General features: G+C 48.1%; 1 protein-coding gene across 4 annotated transcripts in view; it reads left to right on the top strand.

Annotated features, from left to right (window-relative positions):
• The window catches only part of LOC132387796 (NACHT, LRR and PYD domains-containing protein 3-like), a 90537-nt gene that overhangs the window by 21033 nt on the left and 45118 nt on the right, over nt 1-24386 (top strand). For all 4 annotated transcript variants that reach the window (XM_059960170.1, XM_059960169.1, XM_059960171.1 and 1 more), the window contains exons 4-6: nt 9687-9853; nt 10762-10933; nt 11033-11098. In XM_059960170.1, coding sequence (XP_059816153.1) covers nt 9687-9853; nt 10762-10933; nt 11033-11098 — 405 coding nt within the window. The remainder of the gene's footprint in view (nt 1-9686; nt 9854-10761; nt 10934-11032; nt 11099-24386) is intronic.

Here is a 24386-nt window from a genome sequence, read left to right as displayed (position 1 = left end):
AATCCCAAAGTAAATGCCCCATTTTTGAATTATTTCAATATCCCTCCGAGGGAAGCTGGGGTTTTTTAAGAAGCTTCGGTCAGTGTCTGATGTATCGTTGAGAGGTATGAGGAGACCACTCGGCCCACTGGATTGCTGCCATCTCCCTGGGGAGGGAGGGAACCCAGCAGGAAGAGGAGGGAGGGTGAATTAACTGAGAGGATAAATATGGTGTTAGGGGTTGAGTAGGATGGAGTCTGAGAGGTTGTTTGCCCCGGTGGGGGCTCAAGGAGCAGGATGCGGGACGGAGCCCATTGACAGTGGGAAAAAGAAATGAGGGGCTCGTCTATGGAAAAGTCTGAGCCCACAGTGGTGGCGAGCAGAGATATTCACCTCTTCGGTGGGCAAACAGTGGGCGACTGTATGCTCATATTGTTAGTCATATTGTTGTCATATACAGAATTGTATAATTGCTGTTCTGTGTGTTATCTGAATGTACTTGCCTGTGATGCTGCCACAAGTCAGTGTCTCTCTGTACCTGTACCTTCCCGTACTTGTGCACTTGGCAATAAATTCAACAGGACCTGAGAAATCTCAGTGAGATTTGATTAGTGATGATCATCTTGGCAGCTCGGTTGGTAAAATGTAAAGAAGATATAACATAGAAATCTAAAGCACGTTACAGGCCATTCATCCCGCAATACTGTGTCAATCGTGTAACCTACTCTAGAGATTGACTACAATTTCCTTACAGCATAGACCTTTATTTTTATAAGCATCGTGTACCTGTCTAAGAGTCTTTTATAAGACCGAATCTGATCCACCACTACCACCGTCACTGCCAGTGCATTCCACTCACCCATCCCTCTCAGTGTGAAAAACTTACCCCTGACATCCCCCTGGTACCTACTTCCAAGCAGCTTAATATTATGCTCCCTTTTGTTAGCCATTTCAACCCTGGAGGAAAAAGTCTCTGGCTATCGACACAAGCAAAACCTCTCATCTTAAACACCTCTGTCAGGTCACCTGTCATCCTCCATGGCTTCAAGGAGAAAAGGCCAAGTTTCCTCAACTTATTCTCATCAGGCCTGCTCCCCAATCCAGGCAACATCCTTGTCAATCTCCTTTGCACTGTCTCGATAGCATCCATATTGTTTCCTGTAGTGAGGTGACCAGAATTGAACACAGTACTCCCAAGCAGAGTCTGATCAAGTTCTTAGAACAGATCCCAGTGGAGCACTGTTAGTCACAATCATCCATGGAGAATACGAACCATCTACAACCTACCTTCACCTTCTGTGGGCAAGCCAATTCCGGATTCAGAAAGCAATGTCTCCTTGGATCCCGTACCTCGTTATTTTCTGAATGAGCTTTCCCTGGGGAACCGTAGCTAACCTCTTACTGCAATCCATATACAGTACTTCCACTGCTCTACCTTCATCAATGTGTTTTGTTACATCCTCAAAGAATTCAATCAGGTTCATAAGCGTGACCTGCCCTTGCCCCTTGCAAAGCCATGCTGACTATCCCTAATCAGACCATGTCTCTCCAAATGTTCATAAACCCTGCCTCTCAGGATCTTCTCCAGAACTTGTCCACAACTGAAGTAAGACTAACTGGTCTGTAATTTCCTGAATTATCTCTACGCCATTTCTTGAACAAGAGAGCATCATTTGCAACCTTCCAATCCTCCGGTACTTCTCCCCACCTAATTGCTGATGCAACGATTATCATCAGAGACTTAGCAATCTCCTCCCTCGATTCCTACAGTAGCATGGAGTATATCTCGTTCAGTCCCGGTGACTTATCTAACTGAATACGTCGCAAAAGATCCAGCACTTGCTCTTTCTTGAAGTCCATACACTCATGTGTTTCAGTCTGCGGTACGTCATCCCCACAATTGCCAAGGTCCTTTTCACTGGTGAAAACTGAAGCAAAATACTCAGTATCTCAGAATATTTCAATGATCGGCAGGTTGAGAAACATTTTTTGAGAACGTAGCGGTGAAATTTAACCAAGCTAATTTGCCATTGCTGGCGACCCCCCGTGGATTTATTGTACTTGCATGATGCTCCCTCAACTCCAATAATGATTGTTACAAAAGTCGGTGATATGTATTCCATCCTTTATTAGCAATCAGTAAACATACAATCTTGAAGTGATGAAACTGATCTGTACCTAAACATAAATTCATCGTATTTGAGTTAATAATAACAAAATATATGACATCGGTCAGTCCCCAGCTGTATACTGCATGGAAAAAGCAAACTATGTAACTGATTCCCTTTGCATTTATCACACTCCCACTGATCCGACTTGTTACCATAAAAAAAGCATCATAAATACACAACGCAGAATACAATGCTGATAGAGAACAGATACATGGCTCCTGCACACAGGCTCAGCTCTGATACAGGGTCCTCCACCTGAAATATTAACATACTCTCGTCTTGTTGAATAATTCCATCATTCTGTTTTAATTATATTGACATTTTTTTCCAAACTGACTGTTTTGGATATATGGCGTGTCAACATTGTGTTTAACAAGGTGTCATATAACTAACTATCTGATAATAGCCAGGTGATATGCTCAAAGAAATCTTAACCAAGTTTTGGTGCTATTAATAGTTTTAAAGTCCTGCCGGAAAAACTATAGTGGTTCAGGACAAGATGTCATGGTGCTATGTGTGAGATTGCATTGTTCAGGTTGTCAGAGTGTTTCTGTATAGACACAAATCATATATTGCCATTGGTGTCAATGCCAGACGATGTTAACCTGAAAGGAGACGGTGGGAATCAGGAGTGACTGAGAAATCTGTATAATCCAGTGACGAGAGGAATAGACGTCTCATCATCAGCAGAAATGTTTCAGCCCACACTGCTGTAACACTTGTCCATTACTCACCACAGCGCCACCAGTGGTAGGAGGACCAAAGCAGTGGGCGCTGTCTGCTCAATCTGGCTTGCCATTCCGGAGACTCATCACTCCCGGTCCAGGACACAAGATTGGTTCCTAAAAGGGAAATGCCTGCAATATAGCGAGTAGATACTCTGGAGAATCCTGGTCCAGTGTACAATCCATGGAGAGATCGGAAATGGACATTGTGTGACTGTGGGTGGATGGGTGCAGGTGGATCCAGCCATGACACTTGTTCAGTGGACAGGCCCAAGATGTTTGAAAGTGTTCACCTCAGTTTAAAAACAAAACAGTGTTCTGTTTTAAACCCCAATAATGTTTGACCCTCCTGTTATTTTTTTTTTGTTACAGAGCAGCAAAAACTGAAAACTCCTGTCCACAAAATCATTTTAATTTATAAATACTCTGCGGATTCTCCGTCTGGGTTTAATTCAATAATGGCAATTCTCCAAATATTTGTGAAAACTGACCAGAGAGATGAGAGTGAGAGAGTTGACATCTTTGGGGAAAACACAGTCACACGTGGAAGGAGTACAGTTACCGTCTGCTCCTGCTCCTCTAACATATTGTGATGCACAGTAAAATAGCGAGTTACACCAGAAGACAAGACATTCTGCAGATGCTGAAAGTTTTGGGCAACAAAAAGACACACAAAATATTGGCAGAATTCAGCAGGTCAGGCAGCATCCATGGACAGGAATAAACAGTCAACATTTCAGATCAGGACCACGGGGAACAGAAAGTAATGTAACAATATCTAGAATTTCTGTCCCCTCATTTCCAGTCCGATGAAAGGCCTTGGCCTGAAACGTTGATTGTTATTCTCCTCCAGAGATGTTGCCTGATCTGCTGAGTACCTCCAGTATTTTGTGAGATTTGCCAGAGATTTGCTGAGGAAGGGTTTGACCAGGCAGGCAGACAGTAACCCAGAGCAAAGCAGTGGTGATGGGCAGTACCAGGAGAGTGATGGTGATGGGTTACTATATTCTCAGCAATAAGCAGAGTCCTTTCAAAACAGGGAGGTATATTCCTGGGGTCATGAAAGAGCAGACTTCAACAGATGGAACTATACCACCTCCTACACCCCCGTCAACCCCTACCCTCCGGCCCAAACCCGTTCTCCCACATATATATTTCGGACTGTTTTGTTTTTTTTTAAAATTTTTATTGAGTTTTCAAATGATTACAGAAAGAAAAAAAAAATATCTACCCTTCCCCCCTCCCCTAACATTCCTATAGAAGAAAATAAAAAGAAAAAGAGGAAAAAAGAAAGAAAGAATGCCTGTATATCGGAAGATCCCCACATGCTCCATGGAATTCATAATAACTTTAGTATATATATTTATTTCTTTCCCCAAATAACCAATTATTTTATCTTCGGAGCACCTATATATTCAATCCTGTCTTTTGTAAACAAGTGCGCCAAATTTTTAAAAATGTTTCATATTTATCTCTTAAATTATAAGTAATTTTTTTCAAGTGGAATACAGCTGGAAATTTCATTCTTCCAACGATCTATACTTAAGTATGAATCTGATTTCCAAGTAACTACAATAGCCTTTTTGGCTACTGCCAGTGCAATTTTTATAAATTCTTTCTGATATTTATTCAATTTGGGTTTCGGTTTTATCCCTTCAATATCGCCGAATAAAAATAATATCGGGTTATGTGGAAGTTGTGTTCCAATAATTTGTTCTCTTAAATTTGTCCAAAAAGGTTGAATTTTAGAACAAGACTAAGTAGAATGTAAAAAAGTACCAATTTCTTGGTTACATCGGAAACAATGATCAGATAAATTTGGTTTTAATTTATTTATTTTTTGTGGTGTAATATATAATTGATGTAAAAATTATATTGCACTAATCTTAACCAGACATTTATTGTATTTGTCACACTATCAAGACATAGTCTTGACCAATTTGTTTCTTCATTTTTAATATTCAAGTCAATTTCCCATTTTTGTCTTGACTTATGGATTCCTTGTTTAATTGCCTGTTTTTGAATCAAACTATACATATAAGAAATATTTTTTTTAGTTTTTCCTTTTTGAATTAAGTTTCTATTTCATTAGATTTTGGCAATAACATTGTTTCACCCAATTTTTCTCTTAAATAAGCCCTTAATTGGAACTAGCAAAAAAGTGTTGATTGATATTTTATTCTTTATTCTTTAATTGATCAAATGACGTTAATATACCTCCTTCAAAGCAATCTCCTATATATCTAATCCCTTTCTGAAACCAATTATATAAAAGTTGATTACCATTGTAAAAGGAATAAGTCTATTTTGAATTAAAGATCTCTTTGCTAATAAAGATTTCTTTATCTCATCATCAACATTTATCTTATTCCAGAAATCAATCAAAAGTTTTAATACAGGAGATTCTTTCTTTTCCTGTATCCATTTAGATTCCCATTTATATATAAAATCTTCTGGTGTATTTTCTCCTATTTTATCTAGTTCTATCCTAATCCATGCCAGTCTATCTTTCTCAAAAAGATGCAATAAATCTAAGTTGATTTGCTTTATAATAATCCTAAAAATTTGGAAGTTGTAACCCTCCTAGATCAAATTTCCACGTCAATTCTTGATATTCTTGACATCGTACCTTTCCAAAGGAACTTCCTCACATATTTATTTAACTCTTGAAAAAACTTCTGGGGTAGTTGTATTGGTAGTGATTGGAATGAGTATTGTAATCTAGTGAATAGGTTCATTTTTATGGTATTTACTGTACCTACTAATGTTATTGGTAATATCATCCATTTATCAAGATCTTCTTGATTTTTTTTCAATAATGGTAAATAATTTAATTTATATAAGTTCTTTATATCATTATCAACTCTTATACCTAAATATTTTATACCATTTATCGGCCAACTAAATTGAGTTATTAATCGACATTGACTATAATCTCCTTTAGTAAGAGGTAAAATTTCACTTTTATCACAATTTAGTTTGTAGCCTGATATTTTCCCATACTCTTCTAATCTAGAGGATAATTGATGCAACGAGTACAATGGGTTTGTTAAATAAAACAGAACATCATCAGCAAATAAGTTAATCTTGTATTCCTCCTGGCTACCTCTGAAACCCTTCTGGGTCCATTCTAATTAATTCAGCTAATGGTTCTATCCCCAACACAAATACAGCAGGTGATAATGGACAACCTTGCCTAGTTGACCTTGTTAACTGAAATGGTCTTGAAATTTGACCATTTGTCACTACCTCAGCTTTGGGATTATTATTTAAGGTTTTAATCCATTTTATAAAGGATACTCCTAATCCATATCTTTCTAATACCTTAAATAAAAAATCCCATTCAAATCTAACAAATGCTTTTTCTGCATCTAAAGCAACTGCCACACTCATTTCCTCCCTCTTTTGAGCCAAATGAATTATGCTAAATAACTGAGTTACGTTATCTGCTGATTGTCTATTTTTAATAAATCCTGTTTGATCCATGTGTATTAATTTTGGTAAGTATTTAGATAATCTGTTAGATAAGATTTTTGCTATTATTTTATAGTCAGTGTTTAACAAAGAAATAGGTCTCTATGATGTTGGCTTTAAAAGATCTCTATCTTTTTTTGGCAATACAATTAAAGTAGCTGTCGAAAAAGATTCTGAACGTTTACGCATTCTTTCCGCTTGGTGTATTAACTCCATAAAAGGAGGAATTAATAAATCTTTAAACTTTTTATAAAATTCAGGTGGAAAACCATCTTCTCCTGGGGATTTATTACTTTGAAATGATCATAGAGCTTCTTCGACCTCTTTTAATGTAAAAGGCATATCTAATCTCTTCTGTTCTTACAAATTCAATTTTGGAAGAGTTATTGAAAGTTTCATTAATTTCCAAAGGTTTATAAGTAATTTTATTTACTCTTGTTCGAATTGCATTTATTGTTTTAGAAGTCTGGTCTGTTTTTAACTGCCAAGCAAGAACCTTATGTGATCTTTCACCTAGTTCATAATATCTCTGTTTACTTCTCATAATTGCTTTTTCTGTTCGATATATCTGAAACGTATTATATTGTAACTTCTTATTAACAAGTTGTCTTCGTTTTTCTTCTGTCATATATCTTTGAGATTCTTTTTCTAATTTTGTAATCTCTTTTTCCAATTGATCTATTTCTATCATATATTCCTTCTTAATTTTATTAGTATCTTATTATCTGACCTCTCAAATATGCCTTCATTGCTTCCCACAATATAAATTTATCATCAACTGAATGTGAATTTGTATCTAAAAAAAACTGAATCTGCTTTTTCATAAAATCACAAAAATCTTGATGTTTTAGTAATATAGAATTAAATCTCTATCTATAAATTGATTCCTCTTTATCTATCATTATCATTGTCATTATCAATGATCTGACAATATTCTTGCTTTATATTCCATATTTTTCACTGTCTTGAATATTCGTTAATAGGATGTCTATTTGAATAAAATGAATCTCTTACTTTTGTGTTAATTCTTCTCCATATATCAATCTTTCATCAATGATAAAGTTAATTTTGCTACTTTTGATTTTGTGACAACCTTTGTTGATCTATCTAAAACTGGATCTAGACAAAAGTTAAAATCTCCACCTATTAATATTTTGTCATGTGTGTTAATCAAATTCAAACAGACGTCGTATAAATTTTACATCATTTTCATGTGGTGCATAAATATTGATAAGAGTCCATAGTTCTGAAAAAAATTGACAATGGATAATTAAATATCTCCCCGCTGGATCAATTAATACATTTTGTATTTTTATTAACCAAAATTGCAACTCTTCTCCCCTATGAGTTAAATGAAGCTGCAATAACATTTTCAACCCAATCTCTTTTTAATTTCTGATGTTCTTTCTCTATTAAGTGTGTTTCTTGTAAAAAAAAAGTATATCTATTTTCATTTTTTAATGTGTGTTAAGATTCTTTTTCTTTTCACCGGTCCATTAAGCCCATTAACATTAAAACTTTGAAAATTTAGTAACTTAGTCATTATTTTTAATTGGGTTACTCCAATCTATAGTAATACCTAATCTTTCAACTTTCGTGGTACCTTGGGGAATCTTTTTAAACATTCTCCATGTTGCTATGTGTGTCCCCACCGATCATCCAGGCAAAAAAAGATAGAAGAAAAATAGATTATAAAGAAAAAAACAAAATACCCCCCTACAAATGTTGTGGATAAAAAAGAACACAACATTACCCCTATCTGTTGTACGGGTCATGACAATCACCATGATTACACACGTGAATCCCGTAGCAATCCATCCAAAACTCCTCCAGCTCCCCCATGACAAAAAAAAGTATATATATGAGAAGAAAAAAAGAAAAAAATACTACTCACAATTAATATTTCTCAAATTTTGCCTTTCGCCCCCTGTATCATCCTTAAATGTCCATCAATTCCATTCACTGTCTCTGTCTCCATCTTTAATCCATTACGCTTGGAAATCTCTATGTGTAGTTAGCGAATAACGAGGAGTTTTCGTGCGAATTCCTCCGCTTCTCAATAATCAGTAAAAAATCTTTTTCCATCCTCCAAAAAAATTTTCAGTGTTGCTGGGTGACGCATTATGAATTTATAACCCTTTTCCCAAAAAGCTTTTTTCACTGGGTTAAATTCCTTCTTTCTCTTCAAAAGGTTATAACTTATATCAGGATAGAAAAGAACTGCTTTCCCTTCTATCACCAATGTCCCTTTACTCTTTCTGGCACATTGGGCAGCCACCTTCAGGATCTTTTCTTTATCTTGGTATCTTAAGCATTTTATCAAAATTGATTGTGGATTTTGATCAGTTTGATGTCTTGATCTTAAGGCTCCATGAGCCCTTTCAATTTCAATTAGAGTTTCTTCTTCAATTTCCAAGTTTTCAGGAATCCATTTTTCAAAAAAAAATATTGGATCTTCTCCTTCTATATCTTCTTTAAGTCTAACAATCTTAATATTGTTTCGTCTGCTAAAATTTTCTAGCTTATCCACTTTTTCCAACAATTGTTTACTTTCTAATGTCCAGGCAGAGATATTATCTTCCATTTCATTCATTCTTTCAACCATGTCTTCCATTGTGGCTTCCAAGTCTATAATTCTCTTTTCCATTTTTTCCTGTCTTTTTATCATTTTATCAAACATAATCTCCATATTTATCTTTTTTTTTGATTTCTTTAAATGCGTTCAATATTTTCTAATTTACGCATTATTTGCATCAAAGTTTTTTCTATATTTCCAGAAAAACTTTTACCTCCATCTTCGTCTGATTTATCCAGAGAATCTGAATCTGCCACAGATTCACTTTCACTTCCGGTTTCAATCGGTACTGGGATTTGTAGTTCCGGTTGTTCGCGTTTGCGCATGCTCCTTCCTTGGCGTTTGCGCAGTTCTTGTTGGTCTTTTTCTTTGAAATGGGCGATGTTGCCGCAGTTTCCTGTTCTGTATCACCGCAGGTGAAATGTACCTGAGCCCCGGTTCTCTGGCAGCAGCGGGCCTTGATTCTGTTCCAACTTGCGTTGTCTTCACGGTAGTAGTTTTCTTCATCTTCTGTTTGTGAGACACAGTTTGAAACAATCCGGAGTAGTTTATAAGTAACTTTTAGAAAGTATTTACTAACTTTTCTTCACGTAAACATTAATTTACTGATTCTTCACGGGAGAGCTGGTTTCCCGCGTCTTGATACTACGTCATCACCCCCCCCCCCCCCCCGCCCCCGGACTGTGTTTTGTTGTGATCTTTATGTCTTTATGTTCCAGTATGGTGTTGAAATTTCTTTAATGATCCCCATTTTCCCCACAGGTTCGAGCTCAGTGATCACCGAGCTCCTGGCAAGCTGTGACGATTCCCAGCTGCTGCAGTTGACGGATATCTACCGGGACAGGCTGGAGCAGGCGATGGAAGGTGCGGTGCACGGAGTGAGCCTGGCGTTAACGGCCGAGAATCAGTTCAGTGGAGAGGAACATCGGGTGAGTGGGAGGGAGAATGGGTTTGAATTTTCACACATCACAGGACTGATGGGTGTCAGATCTCTCACTCACTGGATAATAGAGCATAAAAACAAATCAGAAATAAATATATATAATTCTTAAAAATGTGAATCTCAAGCGATGATTGAAAAAGTTGTAAATACCCCTGCTGGTGGCTCAATGTTCAGAGCGAGGTGAGTAGGCAACAGTTCTATGATGTTGCAATAAACGAGCTTAAATGAAAATATGCTAGAAATCTTTATTTCGGGAAGAGTGTACAGAGTGACGGCAGGATTCAGTGAGAACCGGGGCATTACGACTGGATGCCACAGGAGCTCGAGTGTGTTCTGTTCTGCGTGGAGATCATTCTGTTACAATCTATAACTGGAAATAGTGTGGATTGGGGAATACTGCCATGTTGTAATGTGTAATCACTGAATAAACCTCCACTGGAAAAGGCAAAGAAAAGGCATCAGGTGTCAGCCGGAAATCCGCTGTCATGTTGGACACTGGCGGACTGAGGAGATGAATCACATCATCTTTTCTGCAACTTCCAAGAGACTGTTCACGCTGATACAAAAACCCTCCTGACTTCTTTCTTCATCTGTGATCATTATTTTCTGATTTTGTTTTACACGGTCAAATCCGGTGAGGAAATATTTATGGATTTGGAGCCATGTCAATGAAGCGGCCACAGGCCAACCAGGATCTCATTGACTGTTGGACCAGGTTCACGGTGAACGTCCCTCCGTGTGCTCTGCACTCAGAATGTACAGTCCATGTCCAGACAGGATCAGCACCCGTCCGGGTGACTGCTCAGTGTGGTCCCGTTACAGAGCACATCATTTACTTCTCATTCTCTGTGCGAATCTGTCAGTCCCCAATATGTTCACTGTTACTCTTCACAGAAAATCTCTGATCTCGCTGATAAGGGAGAGCGGGCGGACAGTTCTAAACTCCTCCTGAGCCTGGTGATGGAGAAAGGCTCCCGCGCCCGGAGGGTGATGTGGGAAACCTTTGTGAAAATGCGGATTGGTGTCCCAAAGCTGGACAGAATACTGAAGGAATTACAGATATATGGTGAGATAATATCAGAGATTAATTTAAATTTGGATTGAATACAGCACACTTTAAAATGTTACAAAAATGATTTCCCTCAATTTGTTGATATTTAAACAGGTTGTGATCCTTCCCATCGACCAATTTCCGCTCAACTTTTACTAAAGGTTCTCAGTGAGCTAAAAGGTAAGTGAACATGCATTGAACATTGAAGAGTATAACACAGGAACAGGCCATTAGGCAAATAATATTGTGCTGAAACAGCCAAGAAATAAATCAAACAAACCTGAAGACTAATCTCTCCTTCCTTCACCATGTCCACATGCTTCCATCTTCCTTACATCCATGTGACTGTCCAAAAGTCCTTTAAAAGCTTCTAATAATTTGCCTCGACCACCTTACCAGGCAGTGTGTTCCAGGCAGCCACGATTGTCTAATTTAAAAAATAAGCTGTCCTTCACATCCCCCTTCATTCTACACCCTCTCACCTTCAATATGTTCCCTCTGGTAATAGACATTTCAACCGTGGGAAACGGATTCTCTCTGTCCACTCTATCTAAGCCTCTCGTAATCTTGTGAACCTGTGTCAGAGCTCCTCTCAGCCTCCGATGAACCAGAGCAAACAACCTAATTTCATCCAGCCTCTCATGATAGCACATGCCTTCTAAACCAGGCAGCATCCTGGTAAAGCTCTTCTGCTCCCTCTCTTAAGCCACAACATCCCTCCGGGAGTGGGGTGATCGGAACGGTATGCAATGACCCAGATGAGGCTGAAGCAAATTTCATTAAGTTGAAACTTGACCTCTGTTTCCACCAACGGTTGTAATTTGCGTCGGGCGGTTCAGTTGATGAGCCAACAGGATCTGACCAGGTAAATATTGGCACTGTGACAGAGAACACAGTGAGACACAGGGAAACGTGTTTGCTAGAGGGAGAGTTTTCAAAGGACATTTTGAGGAAAGAGGCAGAGAGCTGGCGAGTTTGAGGAAAGTGGTCACACCGCTCTGGGGCCTGCAACTACAGATCCCCACCGGAGTCTGAGTGGAGAAGGGGCGATCTGGAGAATGGAAAAATAATCTTATATTTCTTCACACCAATAAGTCAAAACCTTCTCTTGCCAGGCACTGCCCCCTCCTGAACAGACTCATCCTGAACCATTTTCTAAACTCCCCCAGTTCCCGCAGATTATCTTTTCTCAGAGCTGGGCGTCCACTGAAGTTCCAGTCACAGAATAGTAATAATAGCATCACTTTAATTAGAAAAGCAGGGAACATCCCAACTGGTCTGTTCAACCACAGAGCAGCTCTAACCAGAAATACAAGGAATCTTGGCCAGAACCCTGGCTCAGTCTCTCTCATTTACAATAACAAATCCCAAAGATGATAATTTAAATATGGGAGCAGAGATAGACGAATCAGGAAGTTTACAAACTACTCACGTTTCTGGGACCTCCGTAAATATTGCTCCAGTCCACACCCGGTCAATGAAACCCCTCAGTGCCCCTGAACACGGGTTTAGTAAATCGCTACAAGCTTGATCATCATTGTCTTCATCCTGTTTGCAGAGGGAACAGACAAGACAGAGAAATTCCCAAACCCATTTCTGAATATGAAACTGATACACTCCCTGATTGTTGAAGAACATCATTTCTGCCACTGTCACATTCTTGAAAGTGAATATCCAGGATCAGTGTTTTCCTACACTCCCTATCACGGCCCAACACATTGAATAGTCACCCCACACACTACTGACAGGGTCCTGTCGCACAGTGAGACCCCAGACACGCCTGGCAGTGTCCTGACACACCATGAGACCACACACAACTCTGAGAGGCTCCTGAAACACTTTGAGACCCACACACCCCTGACAGGGTCCTGACACACAGTGAGACACCACACAACCCTGACAGGGTCCTGACACACAGTGAGACACCACACACCCCTGACAGGGTGCTGACACACTGTGAGACCCCACACACCCCTGGCAGGGTCCTGACACACTGTGAGACTCCACACACCACTGACAGGGTCCAGACACACTGTGAGACGCCACACACCCCTGACAGGGTCCTAACGCACTGTGAGACCCCACACAACCCTGACAGGGTCCTAACACACTGTAAGACGCCACAGTCCCCTAACAGGGTCCTGACACACAGTGAGACGCCACACACCCCTGACAGGGTCCTGACACACTGTGAGACCCCACACACCCCTGACAGGGTCCTAACACACTGTAAGACGCCACAGTCCCCTAACAGGGTCCTGACACACAGTGAGACGCCACACACCCCTGACAGGGTCCTGACACACTGTGAGACCCCACACACCCCTGACAGGGTCCTAACACACTGTAAGACGCCACAGTCCCCTAACAGGGTCCTGGCACACTGTGAGATCCCACACACCCCTGACAGGGTCCTGACACACTGTGAGACCCCACACATCCCTGTCCAGGTCCCAACACACTGTGAGACAACACATAACTCTGAAGGGTCCGGATACACTGTGAGACCCCACTCACCCCTGACAGGGTCTGACACACTGTGAGACCCCACACCCCCCTGACAGGGTCCTGACACACTGTGAGACCCCACACATCCCTGTCCAGGTCCCGACACACTTTGAGACCCCACACACCCCTGACAGGATCTGACACACTGTGAGAGCCCACACACCCCTGACAGGGTCCTGACACACTGTGAGACCCCACACATCCCTGTCCAGGTCCCGACACACTGTGAGACAGCACATAACTCTGAAGGGTCCGGATAAACTGTGAGACCCAACTCACACCTCCAAAGATACAGTTACATTGTGAGATCCCACACCCCTGACAGGGTCCTGACACACTTTGAGACCCCACACACCCCTGACAGGGTCCCGACACACTGTGACACCCCACACACCCCTGTCCAGGTCCCGACACACTGTGAGACACCACATAACACTGAAGGGTCCTGACACACTGTGAGATCCCACACACGCCTGACAGGGTCTGACACACTGTGACACCCCACACACCCCTGTCCAGGTCCCGACACACTTTGAGACCCCACACACCCCTGACAGGGTCCCGACACACTGTGAGACACCACACACCTCTGTCCAGGTCCCGACACACTGTGAGACACCACATAACACTGAAGGGTCCTGATACACTGTGAGACCAACACACACACACCTGACAGAATACAGTCACATTCTGAGACCCCACATACCTGACAGTGTCCTGACACACTGTGGGACTCCACCCATCTCTAACACGGTCCTGACTCACTGTGAGACCCCACACACCCCTGACAGGGTCCGGACACACTGTGAGACCCCACTCAACCCGACAGGGTCCTCACACTGTGAGACCCAACACACCCCTGACAGGGCCCTGACATACTGTGAGACCCCACACATCCATGACAGGGTCTGACACACTGTGGGACCCCACACACCACTGACAGGGTCCGGACACACTGTGAGACCCCACACATCACTGACAGGGTCCTGACACACTGTGAGACCCACACACCCCTGACAGGGTCCTGACACACTGTGAGACCCCACACACACCTGACAGGGTCCTGACACACAGTGAGACCCCACACACCCCGGACAGGGTCTGACACACTGTGGGACCCCACACACCACTGACAGGGTCCTGACACACTGTGAGACCCACACACCCCTGACAGGGTCCTGACACACTGTGAGACCCCACACACACCTGACAGGGTCCTGACACACTGTGAGACCCCACACACCCCTGACAGGGCCCTGACACACTGTGAGACTCCACACACCCCTGACAGGATCCAGACACACAGTGAGACCCCACACACCCCTGACAGGGTCCTGACACACTGTGGGACACCACAAAACCCGACAGGGTCCTGACACACTGTGAGACCCCACACATACCTGACAGGGTCCTGACACACTGTGAGACCCCACACACCACTGACAGGGTCCTGACACACTGTGAGACCCACACACCCCTGACAGGGTCCTGACACACTGTGAGACCCCACACACACCTGACAGGGTCCTGACACACTGTGAGACTCCACACACCCTTGTCAGGAGCCTGACACACTGTGAGACCCCACATACCCCTGACAGGGTCCTGGCACACTGTGAGACCCCACACACCCCTGACAGGGCCCTGACACACTGTGAGACTCCACACACCCCTGACAGGATCCAGACACACAGTGAGACCCAACACACCCCTGACAGGGTCCTGACACACTGTGGGACACCACAAAACCCGACAGGGTCCTGACACACTGTGAGACACCACACATACCTGACAGGGTCCTGACACACTGTGAGACCCCACACATCCATGACAGGGTCCTGACACACTATGAGACCCCACTCACCCCTGACAGGGTCCTGACACACTATGAGTCCCCACACACCCCTGAGAGGATCCTGACACACTGTGAGACCCCACTCACCCCTGACAGGGTCTGACACACTGTGACACCCCACACACCGCTGTCCAGGTCCCGACACACTGTGAGACACCACATAAAACTGAAGGGTCCTGATACACTGTGAGACCAACACACACACACCTGACAGAATACAGTCACATTCTGAGACCCCACATACCTGACAGGGCCCTGACACACTGTGGGACTCCACCCATCTCTAACACGGTCCTGACTCACTGTGAGAGCCCACACACCCCTGTCAGGGTCCTGTCACATTGTGCAACCACACACACCTGACAGGGTCCTGACACACCAAGAGACACCACAGCCTCCTAAGACGATCCTCAGAAACAGTCAGACCACCCACACACCCCTGACAGGGACCTGAGATACTGTGGGACCCCACACACCCCTGACAGGGTCCTGACACACTGTGAGACCCCACACATCCATGGCAGGGTCCTGACACACTGTGAGACCCCACACACCCCTGACAGGGCCCTGACACACTGTGAGACCCCACACACCCCTGACAGGGTCCTGACACACTGTGAGACCCCACACACCCCTGACAGGGCCCTGACACACTGTGAGACCCCACACACCCCTGACAGGGTCCTGACACAGTGTGAGACCCCACACACCCCTGACAGGGCCCTGACACACTGTGAGACCCCACACACCCCTGACAGGGTCCTGACACACTGTGAGACCCCACACACCCCTGACAGGGTCCTGAGACATTGTGAGACCCCACACAGCCCTGACAGGGTCCTGACACACTGTGAGACTCCACACACCCCTGACAGGGACCTGAGATACTGTGGGACACCACACACCCCTGACAGGGCCCTGACACACTGTGAGACCCCACACACCCCTGACAGGGTCCTGACACACTGTGAGACTCCACACACCCCTGACAGGATCCAGACACACAGTGAGACCCCACTCACCCCTGACAGGGTCCTGACACACTGTGGGACACCACACAACCCGACAGGGTCCTGACACACTGTGAGACCCCACACAACCCTGACAGGGTCCTGACACACTGTGAGACCGCACACATCCATGACAGGGTCCTGACACACTGTGAGACCGCACACATCCATGACAGGGTCCTGACACACTGTGAGATCCCACACACACCTGACAGGATCCTGACACACTGTGAGACCCCACTCACCCCTGACAGGGTCCTGACACACTGTGAGACCCCACACACCCCTGACAGGATCCTGACACACTGTGAGACCCCACTCACCCATGACAGGGTCTGACACACTGTGAGACCCCACACACCCCTGACAGGGTCTGACACACTGTGACACCCCACACACCCCTGACAGGGTCCTGTCACATTGTGCAACCACACACCCCTGACATGGTCTAGACAGACTGTCAGACGCCACACACCCCTGACAGGGCCCTGACACACTGTGAGACCTCACACACCCCTGACAGGGTCCTGACACACTGTGAGACTCCACACACCCCTGACAGGGTCCTGAGATACTGTGAGACCTCACACACCCCTGACAGGGTCCGGACACACTGTGAGACCCCACACACCCCTGACAGGGTCCTGACACACTGTGAGACCTCACACACCCCTGACAGGGTCCTGACACACTGTGAGACCCCACACACCCCTGACAGGGTCCTGACACACTGTGAGAGCCCACACACCCCTGTCAGGGTCCTGTCACATTGTGCAACCACACACACCTGACAGGGTCCTGACACACCAAGAGACACCACAGCCTCCTAAGACGATCCTCAGAAACAGTCAGACCACCCACACACCCCGGACAGGGACCTGAGATACTGTGGGACCCCACACACCCCGGACAGGGTCCTGACACACTGTGAGACCCCACAAATCCATGGCAGGGTCCTGACACACTGTGAGACCCCACACACCCCTGACAGGGACCTGAGATACTGTGGGACACCACACAACCCGACAGGGTCCTGACACACTGTGAGACCCCACACTCCCCTGACAGGGACCTGAGATACTGTGGGACACCACACACCCCTGACAGGGTCCTGACACACTATGAGACCCCACACACCCCTGACAGGATCCTGACACACTGTGAGACCCCACTCACCCCTGACAGGGTCTGACACACTGTGACACCCCACACACCCTTGTCCAGGTCCCGACACACTGTGAGACACCACATAACACTGAAGGGTCCTGATACACTGTGAGACCAACACACACACACCTGACAGAATACAGTCACATTCTGAGACCCCACATACCTGACAGGGTCCTGACACACTGTGGGACCCCACCCATCTCTAACACGGTCCTGACTCACTGTGAGAGCCCACACACCCCTGTCAGGAGCCTGACACACTGTGAGACCCCACACACCCCTGACAGGGCCCTGACACACTGTGAGACTCCACACACCCCTGACAGGATCCAGACACACAGGGTGACCCCACACACCCCTGACAGGGTCCTGACACACTGTGGGACACCACAAAACCCGACAGGGTCCTGACACACTGTGAGACCCCACACATACCTGACAGGGTCCTGACACACTGTGAGACCCCACACATCCATGACAGGGTCCTGACACACTATGAGACCCCACTCACCCCTGACAGGGTCCTGACACACTATGAGTCCCCACACACCCCTGACAGGATCCTGACACACTGTGAGACCCCACTCACCCCTGACAGGGTCTGACACACTGTGACACCCCACACACCGCTGTCCAGGTCCCGACACACTGTGAGACACCACATAACACTGAAGGGTCCTGATACACTGTGAGACCAACACACACACACCTGACAGAATACAGTCACATTCTGAGACCCCACATACCTGACAGGGCCCTGACACACTGTGGGACTCCACCCATCTCTAACACGGTCCTGACTCACTGTGAGAGCCCACACACCCCTGTCAGGGTCCTGTCACATTGTGCAACCACACACACCTGACAGGGTCCTGACACACCAAGAGACACCACAGCCTCCTAAGACGATCCTCAGAAACAGTCAGACCACCCACACACCCCTGACAGGGACCTGAGATACTGTGGGACCCCACACACCCCGGACAGGGTCCTGACACACTGTGAGACCCCACACATCCATGGCAGAGTCCTGACACACTGTGAGACCCCACACACCCCTGACAGGGTCCTGACACACTGTGAGACCCCACACACCCCTGACAGGGTCCTGACACACTGTGAGACCCCACACACCCCTGACAGGGCCCTGACACACTGTGAGACCCCACACACCCCTGACAGGGTCCTGACACACTGTGAGACCCCACACACCCCTGACAGGGTCCTGACACACTGTGAGACCCCACTCACCCATGACAGGGTCCTGACACACTGTGAGATCCCACACACACCTGACAGGATCCTGACACACTGTGAGACACCACACACCCCTGACAGGGTCCTGACACACTGTGAGACCCCACACACCCCTGACAGGATCCTGACACACTGTGAGACCCCACTCACCCATGACAGGGTCTGACACACTGTGAGACACCACACACGCCTGACAGGGTCCTGACACACTGTGAGACACCACACACCCCTGACAGGGTCCTGACACACTGTGAGACCCCACACACCCCTGACAGGATCCTGACACACTGAGAGACCCCACTCACCCATGACAGGGTCTGACACACTGTGAGACCCCACACACCCCTGACAGGGTCTGACACACTGTGACACCCCACACACCCCTGACAGGGTCCTGTCACATTGTGCAACCACACACCCCTGACATGGTCTAGACAGACTGTCAGACGCCACACACCCCTGACAGGGCCCTGACACACTGTGAGACCTCACACACCCCTGACAGGGTCCAGACACACTGTGAGACTCCACACACCCCTGACAGGGTCCTGAGATACTGTGAGACCTCACACACCCCTGACAGGGTCCTGACACACTGTGAGACCCCACACACCCCTGACAGGGTCCTGACACACTGTGAGACCCCACACACCCCTGACAGGGTCCTGACACACTGTGAGACCCCACACACCCCTGACAGGGTCCTGACACACTGTGAGACCCCACACACCCCAGACAGGGTCCTGACACACTGTGAGACCCCACACATCCATGGCAGAGTCCTGACACACTGTGAGACCCCACACACCCCTGACAGGGTCCTGACACACTGTGAGACCCCACACACCCCTGACAGGGCCCTGACACACTGTGAGACCCCACACACCCCTGACAGGGTCCTGACACACTGTGAGACCCCACACACCCCTGACAGGGTCCTGACACACTGTGAGACCCCACACACCCCTGACAGGGTCCTGAGACATTGTGAGACCCCACACAGCCCTGACAGGGTCCTGACACACTGTGAAACTCCACACACCCCTGACAGGGACCTGACACACTGTGAGACCGCACACATCCATGACAGGGTCCTGACACACTGTGAGACCCCACACAACACTGACAGGGTCCTGACACACTGTGAGACCACACACATCCATGACAGGGTCCTGAGACATTGTGAGACCCCACACAGCCCTGACAGGGTCCTGACACACTGTGAGACTCCACACACCCCTGACAGGGACCTGACACACTGTGAGACCGCACACATCCATGACAGGGTCCTGACACACTGTGAGACACCACACACCCCTGACAGGATCCTGACACACTGTGAGACCCCACTCACCCATGACAGGGTCTGACACACTGTGAGACCCCACTCACCCCTGACAGGGTCTGACACACTGTGAGACACCACACACCCCTGACAGGGTCCTGACACACTGTGAGACCCCACTCACCCCTGACAGGGTCTGACACACTGTGAGACACCACACACCCCTGACAGGATCCTGACACACTGTGAGACCCCACACACCCCTGACAGGATCCTGACACACTGTGAGACCCCACTCACCCATGACAGGGTCTGACACACTGTGAGACACCACACACCCCTGACAGGGTCCTGACACACTGTGAGACACCACACACCCCTGACAGGGTCCTGACACACTGTGAGACCCCACACACCCCTGACAGGATCCTGACACACTGTGAGACCCCACTCACCCATGACAGGGTCTGACACACTGTGAGACCCCACACACCCCTGACAGGGTCTGACACACTGTGACACCCCACACACCCCTGACAGGGTCCTGTCACATTGTGCAACCACACACCCCTGACATGGTCTAGACAGACTGTCAGACGCCACACACCCCTGACAGGGCCCTGACACACTGTGAGACCTCACACACCCCTGACAGGGTCCTGACACACTGTGAGACTCCACACACCCCTGACAGGGTCCTGAGATACTGTGAGACCTCACACACCCCTGACAGGGTCCGGACACACTGTGAGACCCCACACACCCCTGACAGGGTCCTGACACACTGTGAGACCTCACACACCCCTGACAGGGTCCTGACACACTGTGAGACCCCACACACCCCTGACAGGGTCCTGACACACTGTGAGAGCCCACACACCCCTGTCAGGGTCCTGTCACATTGTGCAACCACACACACCTGACAGGGTCCTGACACACCAAGAGACACCACAGCCTCCTAAGACGATCCTCAGAAACAGTCAGACCACCCACACACCCCTGACAGGGACCTGAGATACTGTGGGACCCCACACACCCCGGACAGGGTCCTGACACACTGTGAGACCCCACAAATCCATGGCAGGGTCCTGACACACTGTGAGACCCCACACACCCCTGACAGGGACCTGAGATACTGTGGGACACCACACAACCCGACAGGGTCCTGACACACTGTGAGACCCCACACTCCCCTGACAGGGACCTGAGATACTGTGGGACACCACACACCCCTGACAGGGTCCTGACACACTATGAGACCCCACACACCCCTGACAGGATCCTGACACACTGTGAGACCCCACTCACCCCTGACAGGGTCTGACACACTGTGACACCCCACACACCCTTGTCCAGGTCCCGACACACTGTGAGACACCACATAACACTGAAGGGTCCTGATACACTGTGAGACCAACACACACACACCTGACAGAATACAGTCACATTCTGAGACCCCACATACCTGACAGGGTCCTGACACACTGTGGGACCCCACCCATCTCTAACACGGTCCTGACACACTGTGAGACACCACACACCCCTGACAGGGTCCTGACACACTGTGAGACCCCACACACCCCTGACAGGATCCTGACACACTGAGAGACCCCACTCACCCATGACAGGGTCTGACACACTGTGAGACCCCACACACCCCTGACAGGGTCTGACACACTGTGACACCCCACACACCCCTGACAGGGTCCTGTCACATTGTGCAACCACACACCCCTGACATGGTCTAGACAGACTGTCAGACGCCACACACCCCTGACAGGGCCCTGACACACTGTGAGACCTCACACACCCCTGACAGGGTCCAGACACACTGTGAGACTCCACACACCCCTGACAGGGTCCTGAGATACTGTGAGACCTCACACACCCCTGACAGGGTCCTGACACACTGTGAGACCCCACACACCCCTGACAGGGTCCTGACACACTGTGAGACCCCACACACCCCTGACAGGGTCCTGACACACTGTGAGACCCCACACACCCCTGACAGGGTCCTGACACACTGTGAGACCCCACACACCCCAGACAGGGTCCTGACACACTGTGAGACCCCACACATCCATGGCAGAGTCCTGACACACTGTGAGACCCCACACACCCCTGACAGGGTCCTGACACACTGTGAGACCCCACACACCCCTGACAGGGCCCTGACACACTGTGAGACCCCACACACCCCTGACAGGGTCCTGACACACTGTGAGACCCCACACACCCCTGACAGGGTCCTGACACACTGTGAGACCCCACACACCCCTGACAGGGTCCTGAGACATTGTGAGACCCCACACAGCCCTGACAGGGTCCTGACACACTGTGAAACTCCACACACCCCTGACAGGGACCTGACACACTGTGAGACCGCACACATCCATGACAGGGTCCTGACACACTGTGAGACCCCACACAACACTGACAGGGTCCTGACACACTGTGAGACCACACACATCCATGACAGGGTCCTGAGACATTGTGAGACCCCACACAGCCCTGACAGGGTCCTGACACACTGTGAGACTCCACACACCCCTGACAGGGACCTGACACACTGTGAGACCGCACACATCCATGACAGGGTCCTGACACACTGTGAGACACCACACACCCCTGACAGGATCCTGACACACTGTGAGACCCCACTCACCCATGACAGGGTCTGACACACTGTGAGACCCCACTCACCCCTGACAGGGTCTGACACACTGTGAGACACCACACACCCCTGACAGGGTCCTGACACACTGTGAGACCCCACTCACCCCTGACAGGGTCTGACACACTGTGAGACACCACACACCCCTGACAGGATCCTGACACACTGTGAGACCCCACACACCCCTGACAGGATCCTGACACACTGTGAGACCCCACTCACCCATGACAGGGTCTGACACACTGTGAGACACCACACACCCCTGACAGGGTCCTGACACACTGTGAGACACCACACACCCCTGACAGGGTCCTGACACACTGTGAGACCCCACACACCCCTGACAGGATCCTGACACACTGTGAGACCCCACTCACCCATGACAGGGTCTGACACACTGTGAGACCCCACACACCCCTGACAGGGTCTGACACACTGTGACACCCCACACACCCCTGACAGGGTCCTGTCACATTGTGCAACCACACACCCCTGACATGGTCTAGACAGACTGTCAGACGCCACACACCCCTGACAGGGCCCTGACACACTGTGAGACCTCACACACCCCTGACAGGGTCCTGACACACTGTGAGACTCCACACACCCCTGACAGGGTCCTGAGATACTGTGAGACCTCACACACCCCTGACAGGGTCCGGACACACTGTGAGACCCCACACACCCCTGACAGGGTCCTGACACACTGTGAGACCTCACACACCCCTGACAGGGTCCTGACACACTGTGAGACCCCACACACCCCTGACAGGGTCCTGACACACTGTGAGACCCCACACACCCCTGACAGGGCCCTGACACACTGTGAGACCCCACACACCCCTGACAGGGTCCTGACACACTGTGAGACCCCACACACCCCTGACAGGGTCCTGACACACTGTGAGACCCCACACACCCCTGACAGGGTCCTGAGACATTGTGAGACCCCACACAGCCCTGACAGGGTCCTGACACACTGTGAAACTCCACACACCCCTGACAGGGACCTGACACACTGTGAGACCGCACACATCCATGACAGGGTCCTGACACACTGTGAGACCCCACACAACACTGACAGGGTCCTGACACACTGTGAGACCACACACATCCATGACAGGGTCCTGAGACATTGTGAGACCCCACACAGCCCTGACAGGGTCCTGACACACTGTGAGACTCCACACACCCCTGACAGGGACCTGACACACTGTGAGACCGCACACATCCATGACAGGGTCCTGACACACTGTGAGACACCACACACCCCTGACAGGATCCTGACACACTGTGAGACCCCACTCACCCATGACAGGGTCTGACACACTGTGAGACCCCACTCACCCCTGACAGGGTCTGACACACTGTGAGACACCACACACCCCTGACAGGGTCCTGACACACTGTGAGACCCCACTCACCCCTGACAGGGTCTGACACACTGTGAGACACCACACACCCCTGACAGGATCCTGACACACTGTGAGACCCCACACACCCCTGACAGGATCCTGACACACTGTGAGACCCCACTCACCCATGACAGGGTCTGACACACTGTGAGACACCACACACCCCTGACAGGGTCCTGACACACTGTGAGACACCACACACCCCTGACAGGGTCCTGACACACTGTGAGACCCCACACACCCCTGACAGGATCCTGACACACTGTGAGACCCCACTCACCCATGACAGGG

This window comes from Hypanus sabinus, unplaced genomic scaffold (genome assembly GCF_030144855.1).
Source record: "Hypanus sabinus isolate sHypSab1 unplaced genomic scaffold, sHypSab1.hap1 scaffold_221, whole genome shotgun sequence".
NCBI lineage: Eukaryota > Metazoa > Chordata > Chondrichthyes > Myliobatiformes > Dasyatidae > Hypanus > Hypanus sabinus.
The sequence above is the reverse complement of the archived record's forward strand: the minus strand, read 5'-3'. Positions and strand labels throughout refer to the sequence as shown.